At 37.1% G+C, this 20,076-nt stretch overlaps 1 protein-coding gene across 1 annotated transcript in view; it reads left to right on the top strand.

Moving 5' to 3' along the window:
- c2cd2 (C2 calcium dependent domain containing 2) overlaps nt 1-18,836 on the top strand; it is a 44,002-nt gene extending 25,166 nt beyond the window's left edge. The window contains exons 8-14 of the mRNA XM_062975135.1: nt 1,319-1,380; nt 2,572-2,699; nt 5,115-5,286; nt 8,193-8,306; nt 9,948-10,075; nt 12,210-12,528; nt 16,557-18,836. Coding sequence (XP_062831205.1) covers nt 1,319-1,380; nt 2,572-2,699; nt 5,115-5,286; nt 8,193-8,306; nt 9,948-10,075; nt 12,210-12,528; nt 16,557-16,783 — 1,150 coding nt within the window. The 3' untranslated portion in view covers nt 16,784-18,836. The remainder of the gene's footprint in view (nt 1-1,318; nt 1,381-2,571; nt 2,700-5,114; nt 5,287-8,192; nt 8,307-9,947; nt 10,076-12,209; nt 12,529-16,556) is intronic.
- Nucleotides 18,837-20,076: the final 1,240 nt, after the last annotated feature.

The raw sequence follows: 20,076 nt of genomic DNA, 5'->3' as shown, positions 1-20,076 counted from the left end.
GAGAAGCTTATTCCCTTTGGATAAGTAAGAGAGGGGAGATGCACACTAGCATCATGGGGCCACCCCCTCTTCTTTCCACCTCTTTCTTGCCCAGAAGACTGGTGCCTTCTCATCAAAGGACTGGCAAAATTCAGTCTGGTGGGAGATAAATCATCCTTGACATATAGTCATATTGACACGGGTGAACTAACAGTTAAAAACCTGTGTTTCACTTGCTGTTTGCAAAGACCACTGAGCTACGGCAAGAGACGAAGATCATGATGGTGTGGGGATTGTTATGAAATGGGAAGGAATACATAGTATTTTCTTTTAGATGTCTATAATGTGGCACCCGGTAACAGTATAGTCCTTTATAATGGCGCTCCATGCAGTCATGGCAGCCACATGACCTTGGAGGTGTCTACAGACAACAGCGGCTCTTCGGCTTAGAAACAGAGATGAGCCCCAACCCCCAGAGTTGGACACGGCTGGACTTAATGTCAAGAGAAAACCTTTACTATAGTCCTTTATATGTCAGCTAGGAAATAAGTCCCATTCACTTTGGTGGGGCTTACTCCTAAGTATATACTCCTATGGATATAGGTTTATACCAGGCATGGGCAAGCTTCGGCCCTCCAGGTGTTTTGGACTTCTACTCCCACAATTCCTAACAGCTGGTAGGCTGTTAGGAATTGTGGGAGTTGAGGTCCAAAACATCTGGAGGGCTGAAGTTTGCCCATGCCTGGTTTAGACCCTGAAGCTATTTTTGAAAATGAAAGCAAAATGTAATGAGAAATATTAGACTCACTTTACTATCAGCAACCAAAGCAGAAATCCCATATAAATATATTTTAATGGTACTAAATAAGGTAGTGGTCTTACCCAATATTTTCTATGCCTTTTTGGTACATTTCTTGCCTTCTGAGGTAACCAATAAAATTGAAATGCCAAGTGGTTTTCCCTTTGTAAGACTCTTGTGTAGCTATTTTTTAAATTTAGAAGCATTTAACACATAATAAAATTGTCTTGTCACATCATCTGTTTCCAAATCTATATTCCGCCACCCCTCCTTTCATTCACATAGTGTTATAAAAATACAGCTCTGCCAATTCTATACTTCTACTTATTCTAATTTCAACAATTATATGTAATTATTATAATGTGTTTTCTAATTATTCATCCACAATATTACTTGGACATTTTCTTTTTCACATTAAGCTAAACTGACAAAATCCAATATACCAAACTTCCTGGAATGTACACAGGCGGCTGTTAAACTTGTATTGCAAAATATAAAACCATATTCTTGTCTGAAAAAATGCATTTTGCTTGTTCACAGTGAATTAAATGCCAAATCAAAATACCTGCAAATACGGATTGTAGAAAATGGAGAACTGGATAGTAAGTAGTGCAGATAATTCATTTTATATCTTTTTATTTGGCAAAATAATTCCAATTATTTAGAGAGTTGAAGCCAACAAAAGTCACCTTTCTATTATGTAGTTGCATAGCCTGTCATGTTTTTGAGGACACTCTCTGAGGCCCTTTCTACACTACCATATAATCTAGATCAGGCATGGGCAAACTTTGGCCCTCTAAGTGTTTGTGTTTAAGCGGCTGAGGAGAAAAAGGAAAGAGCCTGAAGCTGTTAGGAATTGCGGTACTTGAAGTCCAAAACACCTCGAGGGTCGAAGTTTGCCCATGCCTGATCTAGATTATCAAAGCAGATAATCTGGATTTTATATTTCTGTTTAGAAAGGGGCCAGAAATGACAAAGCTGAATCATATTCTGCACTGTAAATATTTGGAAATTTATGTAGGTAAGGTGCTACCATAAAGATTTAAATGAGAAGGAAATCACTCCATGGCTCATTTCTCAGGCTACATCTACACTGCCATATAATCCAGATTCTCTGCTTTGAACTGGATTATATGAGTCTACACTGCCATTTAATCCAGTTCAAAGCAGATAATCTGGATTTTGTATGGCAGTGTAGATCCAGCCTCAGTTGTGTATCCAAAGAGAGATTTGGTCTCAGCTTGATGCATTTAAGGCAAAGTTTGACTTATAGCAGCAAGGATGGTTTAGTACAGTCATTATTTCTGCATCATCATAATGCTTTTTTGGATTGTAGCCATTGTCATTAACTGATCCACACCATAATTTCCTCTCTGTTTTTCATTTTTTCATCTTAATCTGCCTGTTGTAGCAGTAATTCTAAAATCACGTTTAGTTTGGTTTACTGAAAATCTTTAATTGAAATACATAAACACACACACAAACACACACATATCTATATCTATACATCTATATCTATATCTATATAATAGATGTTGAAAACTGCAAGAAAAAGAAAAACTGCCTGGTGCTTCTATTCTTTCACTGCGTGGTTTAAGAGTTAAGCCTGGCTTTTCTGAAAGGCAAGAGCCCTTGGAAACCAATCTCTATGTAACTTGTTCTTTACTCTGGTTTCTAAGATAATTATAGTTTTTAATTTGAAATGCCCCAAATGGCTTGAATTAGTTCTTGAAATAACCTTCAATATTGATTACTCTGACTTGCTTTTAATCCCCTGCTTCTATTTTCTGCAGGTTGCTTTTCAGCGTTGGCTACTGTACCTTTGGATTTGTTCAGGAAACAGCCGTCTGGACACAGAAGTTTTGTTCTGAACAGTCCGCTCACTGGCAGTAGTTCTGTAGTAGGATCTGTCTTTGCAGAGGTGAAAACTAGTCCTTTTTCTTTATTCCCTTTTCCCTTCCTCTCAATCCTAACCCAACTACTTTTAACAGTTGACATGTATACCAGAAAAGTAACACAAGTTGAATGTAAAATATTGTAAGTAATGACATTTTGCATCATGAATTTCCTTTTGGGGTAGTGACAGTATAGCAGTGGACTTTTTCATGAAACAACATAGCTACTGGCAGTGTCAATACAGTGTCAGTATAGTTAGCATTTACTTTTTCCTTCAAAATATTTATATGGGATAATTCTGGGGAATTGAGGTTATTTTGTATTTTTAAACAGTGCTTTGGTTTCAAACAAAGCAGCTACGAAAATCATTATTGTATGACTTTATATTTTGGTCGATCACTAGCACCAAAAAATGAATAGGAACAAATACATGTAGGTATTAAGAAACACTGTCAAAAGCAAAGTTAAGATCCAGTTTTGAATATGATCTTTAAAATGGTATTGAACATTTATATTCTTAGATGACAATGGTAAATACCGAAACAAATATTAAAACCTTCTAAGACTGTGACAGCATCTTGTGTCGACAAGCTATTGCTGCTACACAAAATCTAGCAACATTGGCAGTAATTTTGGGGTGTTGGCAGAGGCGGTCCAACAATGAGGCGAATTAGGCAGTCGCCTGTGGCGCAAAACATACGGGGGCGCAGTCGAGACTGCTTTTTCTGTTGATTTGTTGTAAAACATGATGTTTTGGTTCTTAGTTTGTAAAATCTTAATGTAATTTGATGTTTAATAGGCTTTCTCTTAATCCCTCCTTATTATCCAACATTTTCACTTATCCAACGCTTTTATTTTTCAGTGATTGGTTTGAGTGGGGGGGGGGGGGGCGCCAAAATTCTGTTCGCCTACACTTGAAAAATACCTAGGGCCGGCTCTGGGTGTTGGTCAGCCAAAAGATAATCTATGTAAAACCCTACAGATCTCCTGGTAAACTTTCTAAAATTTGATTTATAAAACATAAGTGTAACTGTTTGCTCCATTTTTTTTAAAAAAAACTATATTCCAAACTCTGCAAAGTTTCCTTAGCAAATCTGTAAAATCACTCTGTTCATATACAGTAGGACTCCCATATCAGCTGACTCAAAATCCACAATGTCACTTATCCACACTCCCCAAAAATATTCATCTCTGGAAGTGGGCCTCTCTAGGACCTTCAGTGCAATTCAGTGCTTAGACTTCTTGTCTAAGTATAGCCAAAATATTGGGTTTTCTCTCATCTGCAGTTTTAGATATTCGTGTATATATGTTGGAACATATCTTCCGCACATATGGGGGTTCATATTGGAAAATGTGTTGTCGAAGGCTTTCATGGCCGGAATCACTGTGTGACGGCGCAAGTGGCGCCATCTATGTGTTGGAACTATAAGTTGCAAGATTTGAATTGTTGTATCATGCCTGATTTTGCCCTTACCCTGTAAATGTAGTTGGATTGGTTATTTATATCTGTCAATCAATGTTGTTTGTACCTGTTATATTGCTCACTCAGCAAAACTGTTTGGCTCCACCTCTTCCTGGAGTAGGACTGTGTTTCCTCCTTTTCATTCCATCAGCAAGTTCTCTATCGGATGGACGTGAAAGAGAGGCTTGGCTCAAAAAGCCCTTCAAAAGTTACCTCTCAGCACCAGTTCTGAGGTTCTTACCCTTGGGACTCACACTTCATGTTCAGGGCCAACCTGAACAACGTTGAGGAGTCTCAAGCGCCTTCACATCAGTCCTTTGGCAACAGAGGAAGACTCTTGTCTTCAGATATAGGTCATTGGACTGAGGCTGAGTTTGCTCCGGCATTCACAGCCAGAGAAAGAGGGATCTGGACAAGCTTCATGGACTTAAACAATCAAAGACTGTAATGTATATTTTCTTTTACCCCCTTTGTGAAGAATAAACCCAGTTTTTGAGTTAACTACAGTGTTTTGGTCCTTGGGAGTTCCAGTTTCCCTAAAGGAGGGCAAGAAGCAATCCCCTGGGGAAAGATGTCACGTCCATGCCTCTTTCACTAAGAGTTTACAGCCCCAGGCGCGACGGCACACACTGAGTTGTGAGTTTTCCAGGCTGTATGGCCATGTTCCAGAAGCATACTCTCCTGATGTTTTGCCCCCATTGATGGCAGGCATCCTCAGAGACCCCTCAACTCCCATAGATGTGGGCAAAACATCAGGAGAGAATGCTTCTGGAACATGGCCATACAGCCTGGAAAACTCACAACAATCCATATTGGAAAAGTTTGTGATAATTAGGGTTTTTTTAAATCAGGCTTTGAAATTAGAAAAATTAGGGGGAAACTTCTCTCTGTTTTCTTATAAAAACCAAACAAGTAGCATCCACTGGAGCATTCTTTTTGTCTTACCTTTATTTGAATTATTTTTTTCTCTTTCTCCAGTTCTCATATATTGAACCATTAGAGACTAGATCTTTGCAGACTTCTGCCAAACTTCCTGTTGCGAAAGTAGAGAAGGATCGAACTGTGATGCCCTGTGGGACTGTGGTCACTACTGTAACTGCTGTGAAAGCCAAACCTTTAATAGATGGCAGACCTTCTGTGCTGCATTCAGGTGACCAAACAGAATTCCTTCTGAAGCTTGACTTTTTTTGTTCTATTTTAAGTTGTAAATTTATAAAAGACAGGGCACATATTTTCTAAATCCATGGTACCAATTCCTGATAGATTTGCACAAAGCTAAATCTGGTAATGATTTTTTTATCTAGTTTTAGCATAGTTTCATTTGTGTTTAAAAAGTTAGCACTTTATCCTCCTCACTGTGGATAAGAGTTTTAAGAGTGTTTAGCTATCATCCTGTGCAGGAGGAACCATGAGATAGCACACTTAAGGAGCTAGGCCAGTAGTTAAAGTTACAAAAAGCTTTATTCAAAAGAACTACATAAGTGATAGGAAACCACTGAGGTCCTTTTTCTAGGTAGTTTAAGCTCAATTGTCTGAGGACAAAGGAATGGAAAATTTCAGGAAGGGAGCTGGAAACTTGAGTAAGGGGAGTTGCCCTGAGAATATCAGTCTATGCATCAAAGGTGCCAAAGTCCCCATGCCCACCCCCCCACCCCCAAAAATGGGCTTTCCTGGTTCGGTGTTCCCCATACCATCCCGGTAACTTCCACCCCACCCCCTCAAAAAGCCTTAAGTTAAAAAAAACTTAGTGGGCTGCCATTGGCCACCTGGCATGTAGAAATAATGTGCCAGGAGGCAGGGGAGGTGCTGGAGCGATTTTCCTTCCCCCCCCCCCCCCCCCCCCATCTGGCACATCATTTCTACGCTCCAGGAGCAGGAGGCCTGCCAGGGGAGGTTAATGGCAGTTTTCTACATTTTTATTTAATTTTAGGTCTTTTTGGGAGGGAGGTTGGGGGAGGGGGGTGGATGTCTTCTTGGTTCTCTGGGATCATGAAGCCCGAAAACCCAAGAGGGCTGTGTGGACTGACCACCAGGACTACTCGGGAATCAGTCCCCATGCCTCTTTCAGGAAGCCCCCGTCTAATGGGATATTTAATTAAATTGGGACAAAAGGGTTCACCTGCATTGTCCCAAATTAATTCTCTTTTACCAGAGGTGTCATTTGGACACCTCTGGTAAAAACCTGATAGGTCCCACATTTTGAGGCCTGTCTGGAAGGGCCCATGACGGTGAGTCAGAGATGGGCTTCCCAACAAACTTTCTAAACTCTTATCTACTTCTCTATTCATTTCCCATCAGGAGCACTGCTTTCTGATGTAAACCATAGTTGAATTTCAACAGTGAAATAATAAATTTTTTTTAAAAAATCATCTCATTGAAAGTGGAGCTTTTTCACACATCTTTTTTTAAAAGGACAGGCAGAGAAAAATAACCAAAAGAATTCTTAGTGTCTTTGTTTTTAGGCCTGTTCTTGAGGTTATTTGGGGTGTTAATTCAGAATATTGCATTGGATTGACTGCAGCAACTCTAGTTCCTTAGATGTGGTTATCATGATTTTCTGTGGATGAGCAGATGGAGGCTGATACATGGCATATTTTCTATATCTGAAAAACTAGAGCTGATAGGGGAAATCTGATGTCATCTTTGGAATCAGCAGATCAAATATATCCAGAAACAGGTTAATATTTGAGGCAATCAAATGTTGAGTAAAACCCAGTGTTGAGCAAACAAGCTTATTTATTTCTTTACACGCAACCCTCCTCCGCCTCCATGGATCTCCTTCAGATAAAAAGCAGATTTTGAGGCTGTAAGGAAGGTGAATGACAAATTTTCTCACCTTACTCTTCTACCTCTGGAAGCACTTCTATTTGTGGGAGAATACTGCTGGATTCTACCCATTGTAAAAAAAAAAAAAAAAGCATTGAACACTATTTACAAAGTAAGGTTACTGGGTTTTTTTTTTCAAAACCAGATGCATTCTAATTTTTTAAAATTGAAATAAGAAAATAAAAGTTTACAAATGTGTTAGTAACAAGAGAGCCTGTGATCAGGGAACATAGAAGTACAGAACTGTCATCTGTATTATAGTTTTTTGGGTGCATTTTTTTAGTTGTGTTGCAGAATTGACAAAAAAAGCAAGTACGCATATGCACCTAGAATGATGATTAAATAAATCTGGAAAACCATCTATCATCAAAAAGATGTACTGTTTCTGTTATTAAAATCAAAACTTTAAAAATTTGTCTGTCTTTTAGCCTAACAATGGTAGAACTTTTCAGCCATGAGGAATGCATTTTCTATGGCACAGAAAACTTATATATACTGTAAATTCATTTACAAGATGGAAGGGTGTTTATTTCGCATCATGATACAGGCTATAAACAGTAACTGTCTAGTTCAGATCACAGTAAAATGATCCTGAGTCTATTTTTACTTTTTGAACTCCTCACTAGCTTCTACAATAAAAATATAAAACTAAAATCCTATGTTAAGGATAAAAAATAGTATTAACTCTTGGGCATTTCTACTAGGGCTATTGTCCATCTCCCCCCCCCCCCCCCAAGAAAGGCTATTACTGCATTTCATTGAGTATTTCTATCTAAATTAGAAGGGGTTTTATGCTGTTTATATATATGATTGGTTTTATGTAATTGTGTTACTATATATGTATTTTACTGTATTTTGTGTATTCTTGCACTACTACATACGTGCTTTGTAAGCTGTCCCAAGTCCCTTTTGGGAGATTGTGGCGGGATATTAATAAAGTATTATTATTATTATTATTATTATTATTATTATTATTATTAGTTTTGGGAGGAGTTGACTGGAAAAATAGTTTTGGAAGAATGGTATTTTTTCTTAAAGACCTATTTCAAGTCCTTTTTAACTTGCTCTGGAGGTTTTTTTTAATACAGCCATATATCTTTATGTATGTACACTTTATGTATAATATTGCATTTTATCGACCCTTTGTTACCTATTTATGTTGACATTCATTAAGGAAGATTAATCTGAAATATGTATAGGAGAAAATAACTTAATTATATTATGTTCTAGATTCACCAATTCGAAGTCCTGTTAAAATGAAGGTGATTGAGAAGGATTTATCTATTCAAGCTATCAGTTGTCGGAAAGCTTCAGTAAGCAAGGCTTTATCTTCATCAGATACAGGTAAAGCAGTTATGTTTTGTTTCATAGTGTATGGTATGGAATTAATTACATGCATGCTCAGACAACTGTTCTATAAAAATATAGGACAATCAGACACTGGGTGTGGGGGTTGGTTCATATGATTGGCTCTGTGGTAGAAGGAATATTACAGCAAAATCCACATGCTAGACATGGTCTTGCAAAAGGTTTTCATATGTTTCTTTTTCCAAAAGTAGCACCAAGTATAGTATCTAGTAGGCTTGTGCATTTTGGCTGAATCACAATTCATTTCTGTCGTCTGAATTTTGGCAGACTTGTGGATCTATTTTAGTGCACCTCCCAAAAATGGGTGGCCTCCCAAAAAGCTATTTTTGGTCCACAGACAAAAAAACAAGACAATATTTGGCCCATTGGTGGCAATGGGGGGGGGGCTTCATGGTCTCCCCTTCCCATCATTTTTAGGGTTATTGGGTCAGGATTAGGAACAAATAATAATAACAATAATGTTGTATGTCCTGATGTAGGTTGGAGTTAGAGAGAGATGATGGGTTTTGTTGGCTTGGAAAGCTTCCACGGAAGCCCAATAGTTTTATTATTATAGACAACAGCCAAATTATTATTATGAAATGAAATTAAGATGGCAGAAAGCACACAGATAAATACAATAAAACAATAGAGAGAACTTGTGATGAGGTTGCAATGGAAAGAAATTATTAGGTATAGGTGGCAGGTTTAGATAAGTGGGTTTTTCTGGAATTTTTATAATTATTAATAACATTAATCTTTTAAAAATACTTTCTGAAAGAGAGGAAGGAGGAGAGAAAAGAGAAGAAGCTAAAGGCTTTAGTAAAGGCTAAAGGGTGACTCAAAGCTCAGAGCCACCCTAAAAGAAAAGTACACCCACCTACAAGTCCCCAAACACAGTGCACCAACCTAACCATACTTTCCAACTCCCAGTCCATAAATAAAAAATCAAGAAAATAATCTGGAAAAATCTAAGAAAATTAAAAAATGAAAATAGATTCAATGAACAAAGCCAAAAGCTAAAACTGTGAGCAAGTGAGCAACAAGGCAATCTGACTGGCTGTAGCGATTGAAGCACCAATCTCTAGAGCCAGGATGCAACTGAGCAGTGGAGGTGCTCACCCTATTAAATAGACTTAGTTTGTGTAAGACATGTCACTGCTTTCTTCTATTCTGATTGGCCTAACTGGCAGAGCTCACAGGGAAACCCCGTGTGAGCATGTGGCAGTCTCTCTGCGCACTGTGTGATCCTGAATAGAACAGAAGATAGCTGTGACCAGCAGCCACGTGGTCCGTTTTGGTTAAACAAAAATGGCGGCAGAGCCCTTGTCGTTACAGGTATCGAACAACCCGAAGGCAAACATCCAAAACGAATGTATGCACAAGTCTAGTACCTAGCATGCTACTTGCTACTAGCATGGTAGTAATACATCATATTATTCCTTGTCTAATAAGAAAAAAATACGGGATTTATTGTTTACAATATTTGTGCTTTAATACCATTAAAAGTTTTGAATATAAGCTTTCATTTGGAAGCTAGATTTTTACTTACACAGGAACACTCTTACTTGATTTCTTTATTTTGATCTCAGTTATTCTCTGCATCTAGTCAGATTTGTAAGTTTTTTTTCTTTTCAGAGTTACTGGTGTTGAATGGCACAGATCCTGTTGCTGAAGTAGCCATTCGACAACTAAGTGAAGCTGCAAAGCAAAAGCTGAAGTCTCCCAGGAAAAAGAGCACGATTATAATTTCAGGGGTATCAAAGGTAAAGCTAAACAGCAAAATTTGTATCATATATTGAAACATGATCAATCTTTTACTTTTTTCTATATATTTTATTTTTTATGAAAATATACCATTATTATTGTTATTATTAATATATTACCCTCTGCTAGATCAGAGTTCAAATAGTTGTTCAGCCTGAGTGATATTGGGAAATTACTTTTCTAACCTTCAGAGGAAAGCAATAGCAAATCTCTTCTGGACAATTCTTGTCAAGAAACCCTCTTGTTAGCATTGCCTTAGTGTTATCATAAGTTGTTAATTGAAGGCACACAGCCACAAGAAGGAAACAGGCAATGTTAAAAGAAAGGATTGTGGGAAGGAGAGAGTGTGGGAAAACTTGAAGAAGGCTTATGGTGTTGTATTCTGAATGAATATTAAAATAAAAATTTAAGTAGTAAAGGGAATATAACATTAGTAAAGGAATTAAACAAGCCTTCAGGGATGAAATATAGTCTGAGGGATAGGAAGGCAAACTTTTATCAAGCTGAGTGCAGTGTAATATGATCCAACGAGACTCTACAATAATGTATTTGGTTTTAAATGCTATTTATGTTTTATTTTATAGATGGTTTATGTGTTATGTATGCTGAATATCTGAACTTGTATTGTTTTTAATATGTTGTAAGCCATTTTGGGTCCCTTTGTAGGAGAAAAGTGAGATTCAAATAAAGATGTATTATTATTATTGTTGTTGTTATTATTATTATTATTATTATTATTATTATATTAGTAATGTTATTATAGAGCTGGGAGCAGCATAGTAGTAAATTGATTGACATCAATTAGTAAATTTAAAAGCTGAGGTTTGAGTATGGATGATAATGAGATGGCGCTAAAAAGTGGACAATGAGGCTGGGACAAAAACCTCATAAATCCTTTGGGACAGGAATGTGTCCTGTGTTACTGACAGGAAGAGAAAGAAGAGAAGAGGCAAAAGGCATATATTGGTTAGGGAGTCAAGATCCATATCAGAAGAGCTTCTGAGATTCAGAGAATGAAGAGTGCCAGTTGTGACAACTTTTTTTGTCCCATAGTAAGTAACTTAGGGTTTGTGTTTCTCAAGTACCGACACCCTACACACACACTCACACTCACCTGTGACCCATGTAGCAACCTACGTCTGAGACTTTCAGAAGCAGAATGTGGCAAAAGGATCCCTGTCATATACCGTAGAGTCTCACTTATCCAACATAAATGGGCTGGCAGGACGTTGGATAAGTGAAAATGTTGGATAATAAGGAAAGTTTAAGGAAAAGCCTATTAAACATCAAATTACGTTTTCATTTTACAAATTAAGTACCAAAACATCATGTTTTACAACAAATCGACAGAAAAAGCAGTTCAATACATGGTAAAGTTATGTGGTAGTTACTGTATTTATGAATTTAGTACCAAAACATCGCAATGTATTGAAAACATAGACTACAAAAACATTGACTGCTAAAAAATTGACTACAAATAAAGATAGAATTGCTAAAATGAACTTATAGTAACAACATTGTCAGAAATTACAGCCGTAAAAGTTCAGTCCTTGCTGCCTAGAGAAATAGCTGTGGACCTGGGCGGAAGGCAAACTGTGTTAGATAATCCAGAATGTTGGATAAGCTAATGTTGGATAAGTGAGACTCTACTGTAGTTATTTAATTTATATCTCACATGTCTTTCAAACCTGGGAAACAAAAGGCCTAACAACAAGATTAAAAACATGTTCAAATAAAAATATGTTGCTTTATTCTATTAAAATAAATTCTTTTCTTTTCTTTTTTTTAATTATTTATGATTTTAGAATTACATTAAAAGTGGGGGAACAATTGTAACTGATAGGAAAGAAACAGAATGTAAGGCAAACAATAGGGTAAAAAGGGGAAATAGTAGGGGGAAAAGACAATAAAGGCATATACAAAGAAAAAAGAACAAAAGGGAAACTGAGAAAACAAAACAAAACATAACACCAAAAAACAACAACAAAAAAACAAAAAATATTGCAACTTTCAGATCTAATTCTAATATCAAAATTCTAATATCAAAACACAAACAATTTGAAAGCAATATAAAATATTTCTTCTCCAGCAATTGCTTTTTGTTATCTGCATCTTTTTTTTATATTTTTCTAGACTAATTTATCTCAGGATAGTGAAGCTGCACTTATGTTGGACTATGCAGCAGCCATGGATGGCTCATATAAACAAGTCATGACTTCCAGCAGTGCTGAAGGGTCACCGGCACAGTCCCTTTCTGGAGAAAAACTGTCATTATCTGCATCCCAAACAATACCTGCCCATGAAGGACCCCAGGAAAACAGCCATGACGATTGGACCTTAGATGACAATAGCCAGCCATGGCAAAGCAATGCAATACTAGACCAAGACTGTGATAAGATGTCTGGGAGCTCTGTAAGCATCTCAGAATCTGGAACTATGAAGAAATCCAAAGGTATAGTATTTTGACTGTGAAGGTTTGAATATTTAGACAACCTTATCTTAAATCAGTTCTGAGACTTTTTGACATTTTAGTAATACAAGAGAGCTGTAAAATTTCAGCCTCTTCATTGGCTTAGTTTCAATTAAGCCTCTCTTCATCTGTAATCAAATAACAAAAGGGAATGTTTTCAGCCCATTAAATTGTGTTGTTTTCATCCTTATGCATTAGTAACTCATGCTGCATGTAATGTAGGGATGGCACATTTGAAAGTAGTGTAAGCAAAATATCAACATAAAAGGCCTTCAGACATTTATCCAGCCTCTTAGATTTGTACATTTGAACAAATCTTTTAATATTTTTTCCAGTTTTCATGGGGGAGGGTCTGCGTTGTCAGAAAGCCATGAAAAAGCCTTTGGGTTTTCAACCCTGTTCTCATAAATTACAAAACTCAATGTAGCTTGCCATTTTCATATAGTGAATATTTATTATTTTATACATCTGGCTATATTTCTGACTTCATTTTTCTTACTCGTTCTCTTTATAAACATAAGTGGACTACTATGCCAACCTGAATTAATTGCCTACACAGTAAGTTATTTCTGTCTTATGCTTAAGAACCCATAGATTTACTGTGAGACACTTAATGTAACAAGACACTTTTAAGAACTTGTACCATTTCTTTTCCTGTGTGCCCATATGCCCTCCAAATTGTGCTATTAGACATAGCTGCTAAAATAGGCCATAGAAATAATACTGCTAAACTGGCAAATTTGTTGATTTCGGTAAGCTAGACATCTGCAGGAAAACTGGTGTAGTCATCTTATTCCTTTAGAACAATTGGTTCTCAACCTGTGGGTCCCCAGATGTTTTGGCCTTCAACTCCCAGAAATCCTAACAGCTGGAAAATTGGCTGGGATTTCTGGGAGTTGTAGGCCAAAACACCTGCGAACCCACAGGTTGAGAACCACTGCTCTATAATTAAGGACTGGAAAATCTTAACAAACAACAATTTTCTTATCAGAAGGTCTTAAGTACGTGTCATAATGGCAGTCCCACAGCTTCAGATGCAGATCATCCACTGTAGCATGTAAAGGACACTTGGCCCTCCATATCCATGTATTCTGCACCCACAAATTCAACCATCCATGGCTTGAAAATATTTTCTAAAATTTCTAAAATTTCCAAAAGGCAAAGCATGATTTTGTCATTTTGCTACACCACTGTATACAGTGGCACTTGAATGTCCATGGACATTGGTACTCACATGAGATTCTTAAACCAAAAGCCCACTGTCAGTATCAAGCCAATATCAGAAAAGTACACTGGTGTTGTTTGAACCCTTCCATGGCTTGCCCTTCTTATCTTCTCCCACAAAGTTCTCGGCCAGTGTCTTTTTCTAGTTCAGACACTAGAACAAGGGTGGCCAACTGTGGAAGGCTAGTGAGCCGTATTAGAAGGTCTTGCAGAGCGCGGGGGGGGGGGGGGGCACTTCCCTGTCGCAAAAAGCCCATAATCAATCCCAAATTTTCTCAGAAGCATGACATTACTGTAAAGCATGACATTACCATACATTACTTTCAGTTGTTTTTAAAAAAACTTTTTAGTGGCCCAAAGAGTGCCCAAAATATGGCCAAATGCTCCCACACTACCTAGTTGACATTTGAGGGAGGTTTTTTTTTGGAGGGGATTGCAGTTTTTTTTAAGCTAGTGTGCCTTAAGTTTTATATGTAGCTTGTGGCCACACTTTGCACTAGACATAGGTCCAGTGATAGAAAACTGAGAGTACATGTGGGTGAGATGATTCAGCACTAGCTGCCTGTGTCCTCTAAAGTTCACTTCCACTTCACTGCTCTTCAGATGAGATGTGTGCAAGCCTACACCAGAAGGCATAGCACTGTCACTGTCCAATTATCCAAGTAATGTTTGAGAAGCCTGTGCATGCAGAAGCTCTCCAAGGCCATGTCTCGTAATGTCTTGTATATATTTGGCTCTTGAATCAAGCAAGCCGTATTGCCTCAAAAATGATAGGTGCATGTTCATAAAACTGTTTGCTGCCTTCTTTGGAATGCATAAAGCTTAAAGGGATTGTGCTTCAGCATATGCTTTAACACAAGATGAGCAAAGCATGACATATTAGCTGTATTTGGTCTGCTCGGGATCCCCAGATGACTGTGAAAGGAGGAAATATCCTTTCTCCTACACAGAGACCTTACTTTGTTGTGGTCACAAAAGATTTCCATGTACAACTTGTATTTGTTATAATTAAAATACTAGCTTTGGCAGCAAACTTCTAACAGAGAGAAACTTTATTCATTTTCTTGGATTTAAACCCCATCATTCTCTTGGAATGGGGTCCAAAGCAGCTTACCATAATTTAAAATAAGATTAAGTTAAAATCATATTTTAGAAAGGTTAAAAAATCAAACAGTATTATTTTAAAAACAGTTAAAATGCATTTAAAACATAATTACTAACACATAGCATATTCATTCACACATGTTTCTTGTTGTTGATTTTGACCGATGATAGCCCTATGAATGAGATACTTCCAAATTGCAAACAGCCCTCTCAGGTCCTGCAGATTCAGTGCTGTGGTTTCTTGAGTGCATCCACCTGTAATGTAGACTTCCCCTCTTCCTATTGTTTTCTTCTTTGCCAAGCATCATTATCTTTTCTAGTAGGTTGCGTCTACTCTTGAAATCCCAGAGTACAACATGCTATGTTATATAATGGGACTAGAGCATCCATAGATTTTGGTATTCATGCAGGGGCTTTGAACCAAATCGTATGAGCTGTTCAACGGTGGAACTCTCTGCCTCGGAGTGAGGTGGAAGCTCCTTTCTTGAAGGCTTTTAGACAGGTTGGATGACCTTATCGGGGGTGCTTTGATTGTGCTTTTCCTGCATGCCAAGGGGTTGAACTAGATGGCCTATGTGGTGTCTTCCAACTCTATGCTTGTATGAAACTAAGGGCCCACTATCCTGAATCATTTCTGCCAGATATTATGTCCTTAAAAGTACTGATTTGTAAAACTAAACTAATTGATGTTTTGTTGATCTGAAGGTCAGGTTCAAAGAAAGCAAAGTATTGGTCACACTATTCTCGATTTCTAAAGGAACAATTGAAAAATAATTCTATTGAAACCAGCTGGGTCTAGATGTAATGCAGTTTGACACCACTTTACCTGCAATGCCTCAATACTACGGAATCATAGGTGTTGTTTTACAAAGTCTTCAGCTTTCTTTGCCATAAACTGCTGGTGCCTCACCAAATTGTTTCCCAAGGTTCCATAGCATTAAACCTTGGCAGTTGAAGTGGGGTCAAACTGCATTAATTCTAAAGTGTAGATGCAAGATTTGATTTCTCATTTCTAAACAGGCAGCTGGGAAATGTTTGTTACTTGAGGGCTCATCTCACCCAAAATGTGAAACTCTTGTAAATGTATAACTTGTTTCTTCCCTTCTCTGACAAATCTACATATTTTTATGTTTTGCTTGTTACAGATGCATATGTTTTGCTTGTTACCGAGGGCATCAAAGTTGCATTTACATGAAGTGATTCAAACATTCTGTCTCAAATCTTTTAGATATGTGTGCCTTTATCTGATACTTTTATTATGATGGAAAATAATTGCATGTTGAATTTAACTGAATAAATTGGCCTTTTAGAAGAAGCACCATAGCAGCTTGAACATTTTAGTCACTGACCATTTACAGCATAGTTTTATATGTATCAGCTGAGAAATAAATCCAACTGCATTTTGTGGCGTTTACTGGCGTGCGCACAAAATTGTTACCATATATTTGCTACAAGCCTCATTCAGCTGAAACTCTTTAAATGCTCAAAAAACATTTTAATGATTTTAGTACATTTACTACTATTTACAGTGCATCCTTTTCTTTCTCTTTCTGTATCAAGTACTGGTTGAATCTGATTAGAAATATGAGCAAGTGCTTTTTTAAAAGGGAACATTATTTTAAATATTGGTGATTTAAAGAAATAGCTTGTATTTAAAAGCTTTTGCATTTTCATTATTATAGGTGGAATATTAAAAAAGAGTGCAAAGTTATTCTTCCTCCGCCGGCACCATCAAAAAGACCCAGGAATGAGCCAGTCACATAATGACCTTATTTACCTACAGCAGCCCTCACCTGATGGTACCAGAAAAAAGGGAGGAACCCTAACACGCCTCCTGAACAAGAAAATTATCTTCAAGAGCAAGAGCAAAAGCAAGCTGAATGGAACATCAGTTGAACCATATGCATAATGCCTATTACACGCCAAATTGTACAGCCTCCCAGTATGCTTACTGAGATTGACTAATGTTATGGTCCATGGAAGACACTGGACAACAAAAGCAAAGACATGAAATTGGTGGAAGAAAGCTGATAGAAGTTTTAATATACCGCAAATAAAACTTCAGTCCCGTCCAGACTTCATTGGAAATGAGCACATTGAAATCAGTGGGCCTTAGTCTGTAAAACAGTACTATTTTTAAAAAAAATCAGGTTTCAAATGTGTTTTTAATATGGAATTGAACATTGATGACCAGGGAGTTATAGTGGACAACAGTCTGCATGAATGTATGTATGTTAATAGTGGCATACCATGGTTGCATTTTAAAGAAATATAATATAGTGAAGAGTAGGAATACAGATTAAAACAGGGTTTTGTGTTGTGAGAAAAAATAAAAGTGAAGAGACCAAGAAATCCAAATCTAGATGATACAAAATACAAAATAGTACATTTACAGTGCAATCCTATATATGTTTACTTAGTAGCAAATCCTGCTTATGTTTAGTGGGGTTTACTCTCAGGTGGGAATGCATAGGATTGCAGCCTTAAAATATTGCAGGACAGAGAAATGAAATGCTGATGCAGTAGCCCTGATATACTTATTGCTAAAATGCTGTATTACTGTGGCTTGCTTTTCATAGATAATAACTATAGAGACTGATAACATGCACAGCTACATATGAATATAATGTTAATACTCTGTGCATGTACCAGGAAGAGCATCCCCTTTATGTTCTGAGCTGATGTGCTCACAGACTATTTACCAGTCCATGTTATTTTTTTTCCATTAATAGATTACATTAGCAATACTACCCTGAACCTGGGGAGGCTTCAATTTATTGGACAGATGTATGCTGTCTAGTGGAAAGAAGGATAACACATCTCTTCCAGGCATTTCTCTGCTACATTTTGGAACTAACTAGGTCAAGGGAAGTGTGAATTCGTGTTCTGAACTGTTTGCTTCTTAAATACTAAGGAGAGGCAAGTTGTTCTCGCCCGTATGGTTATTATTGGGTAAAGAAAATACATACTATTTTATATATTCTTAATATATACATGCATTTCTTATTTAAATTCCAAACCTTATCAAGATTTGTTGGAGATTTGTTCTGATCGACTTGGCTTCATTGTGAACAGTAAAATCCAAGTCTCCTAGTTTAATCAGCCAACACCAGGTACCAATACGATCACTGCATTTTGGCCAGTAAATTAAGAAATATCATTAATTTAAGTAATGATATATCTGGTATAGTCATTTACATAAGCTATAATGGTGTTAGTGTTGGATTCAAGCTTCTGATGTGTCCAATATGCAAAAAGAAGGCTACTGAAAAGGAAGCAACAGTTGTCACTACACTGGGAAGGTTCTGGTTTCTCTGGCCAAATCCTATTATAGTCTGATCTCTAGAAAATTGATTTCTTCATTAAATAATTACATTTTTGTAATAAACACTATGATTGTGATCCTATATCAATTTCTTTAGGAAAAATGGATGGGAATAATGGGAGAATCTGGATGTTACTGGATTGCAGTACCCATCAGCCTTATCAGCACAGACAATGCAAAGTGCTGGGCTTTGTAGTTTAGCAGAGCTCAAGGGAGACATGATTCCCATTCTTCCTCTAGAAATGACTCAGCCAAGTCACATATTCTGAGCTTCAGAAAATGCCACAATAAGGGCCGCTATAAATTAGAAATGACTTGAAGACACACAACAGAAGGCCTAATGTAATGATTGGGTTGCTCTTATATAAATAAGAGGACAGGAGACTTTTGCCCCTCCAAATGTCATTGGACTGCAACTTCCATCAATCTTAGTTACATTCCAGTAACTTCTGGAGGACGATTTGTTCCACCTTATCTCTTGGCTTTTATTTTATTGTATAGCTTGATGGCATATAAATGGATTGAAATGCAAAACTGTATAAAAAGGAGTTGCTGCTCTTACAGATACTTGAAATATTTAAAAACTTGTTTGAAAGTCTTAAAGCTGTTTCATTGGATATAAAAAAATCCAAAGGTATACTATGTTAATTGTCTTTTGTTCTTAGTGCAGATACTTTTCAGAATGAGTATCTTTATTTTGTGTTAGTGATGTTGGTTTAACTTTTTCCAAGTTGCTTATATGGTAAGAAAATTGATTTTTTTTCCTGCCTTCAAATCCAGGAAATCACACAAACTAGGATCTCCCTATTTGGTTGCCAGCTTGTACATCTCCAGTTTGGTTGCCAACTTGTGCAGATTATAATTACAATTCTTTTTTCTTCTTCCAGTAATTCAGGGGAGCCAATACTAGCCCAGCAGGAAAAAGTACAAGTCTTAGTGATGTTCTGCTACTAGTTGTGTAAGCACTTGCAGAAAAACCAGCCCAGCTAGTGTAAACAAACCTAATACAACAAAGTCAAGAATGCATTGCACAAATTCCGTATATAATGGTTTATGCAACAGATTATGTGACTGGGATCAAAGTATTAGATAGGATACCTGCACATGGTAAAAAGTTTCCACTAAGTATTAGATAGGATACCTGCACATGGTAAAAAGTTTCCACTAAGAAAATATTTGATTACACAGTCTCATCTATATATATAAAAGAGTGATGGCATCACGGCAATTCACAAAACAACAAAAGTACAGGCCCCCCAACCTCAAAATTTGACAACACAACCCATCATCCACGCCTCAAGGTTGATACAACAAAAAGAAAAGAAAAATAAAGTCCTAATTAGAGGGAGAGCAATAAATTTTTTTTATCCAATTGCTGCCAGTTTAGAGGGCTAATCTCTGCCCACTTGGTTGCCTAGCAACCAAGGGACAGCCAGGTTTCAGTTAGGGGACAGGCAGATTTAGGCCTCACTTAGACTTCTTCCACAGATTATCTGATTTGCACTGGATTATATGGCAGTGTAGACTCAAGGCCCTTCAACACAGCTATATAACCCATTTATAATCTTATATTATCTGCTTTGCACTGGATTATCTTGACTCCACACTACCATATAATCCACTTCAGTGTGCATTTTATACAGCTGTGAAGAAGGGGCCTCATATAATCCAGTTCTGAGCAGATAATTTAAGATTATCAATATACAGTAGAGTCTCACTTATCCAACGTAAACAGGCCGGCAGGATAAGTGAATATGTTGGATAATAAGAAGGGATTCAGGAAAAGCCAATTAAACATCAAATTAGGTAATCGTTATATAAATTAAGCACCAAAACATCATATTATACAACAAATTTGACAGAAAAAGTAGTTCCAT

Source organism: Anolis carolinensis, chromosome 3 (genome assembly GCF_035594765.1).
Source record: "Anolis carolinensis isolate JA03-04 chromosome 3, rAnoCar3.1.pri, whole genome shotgun sequence".
NCBI classification, from domain to species: domain Eukaryota; kingdom Metazoa; phylum Chordata; class Lepidosauria; order Squamata; family Dactyloidae; genus Anolis; species Anolis carolinensis.
Note: the sequence above shows the minus strand (reverse complement) of the source record. Positions and strands in the feature narration are given on the sequence as shown.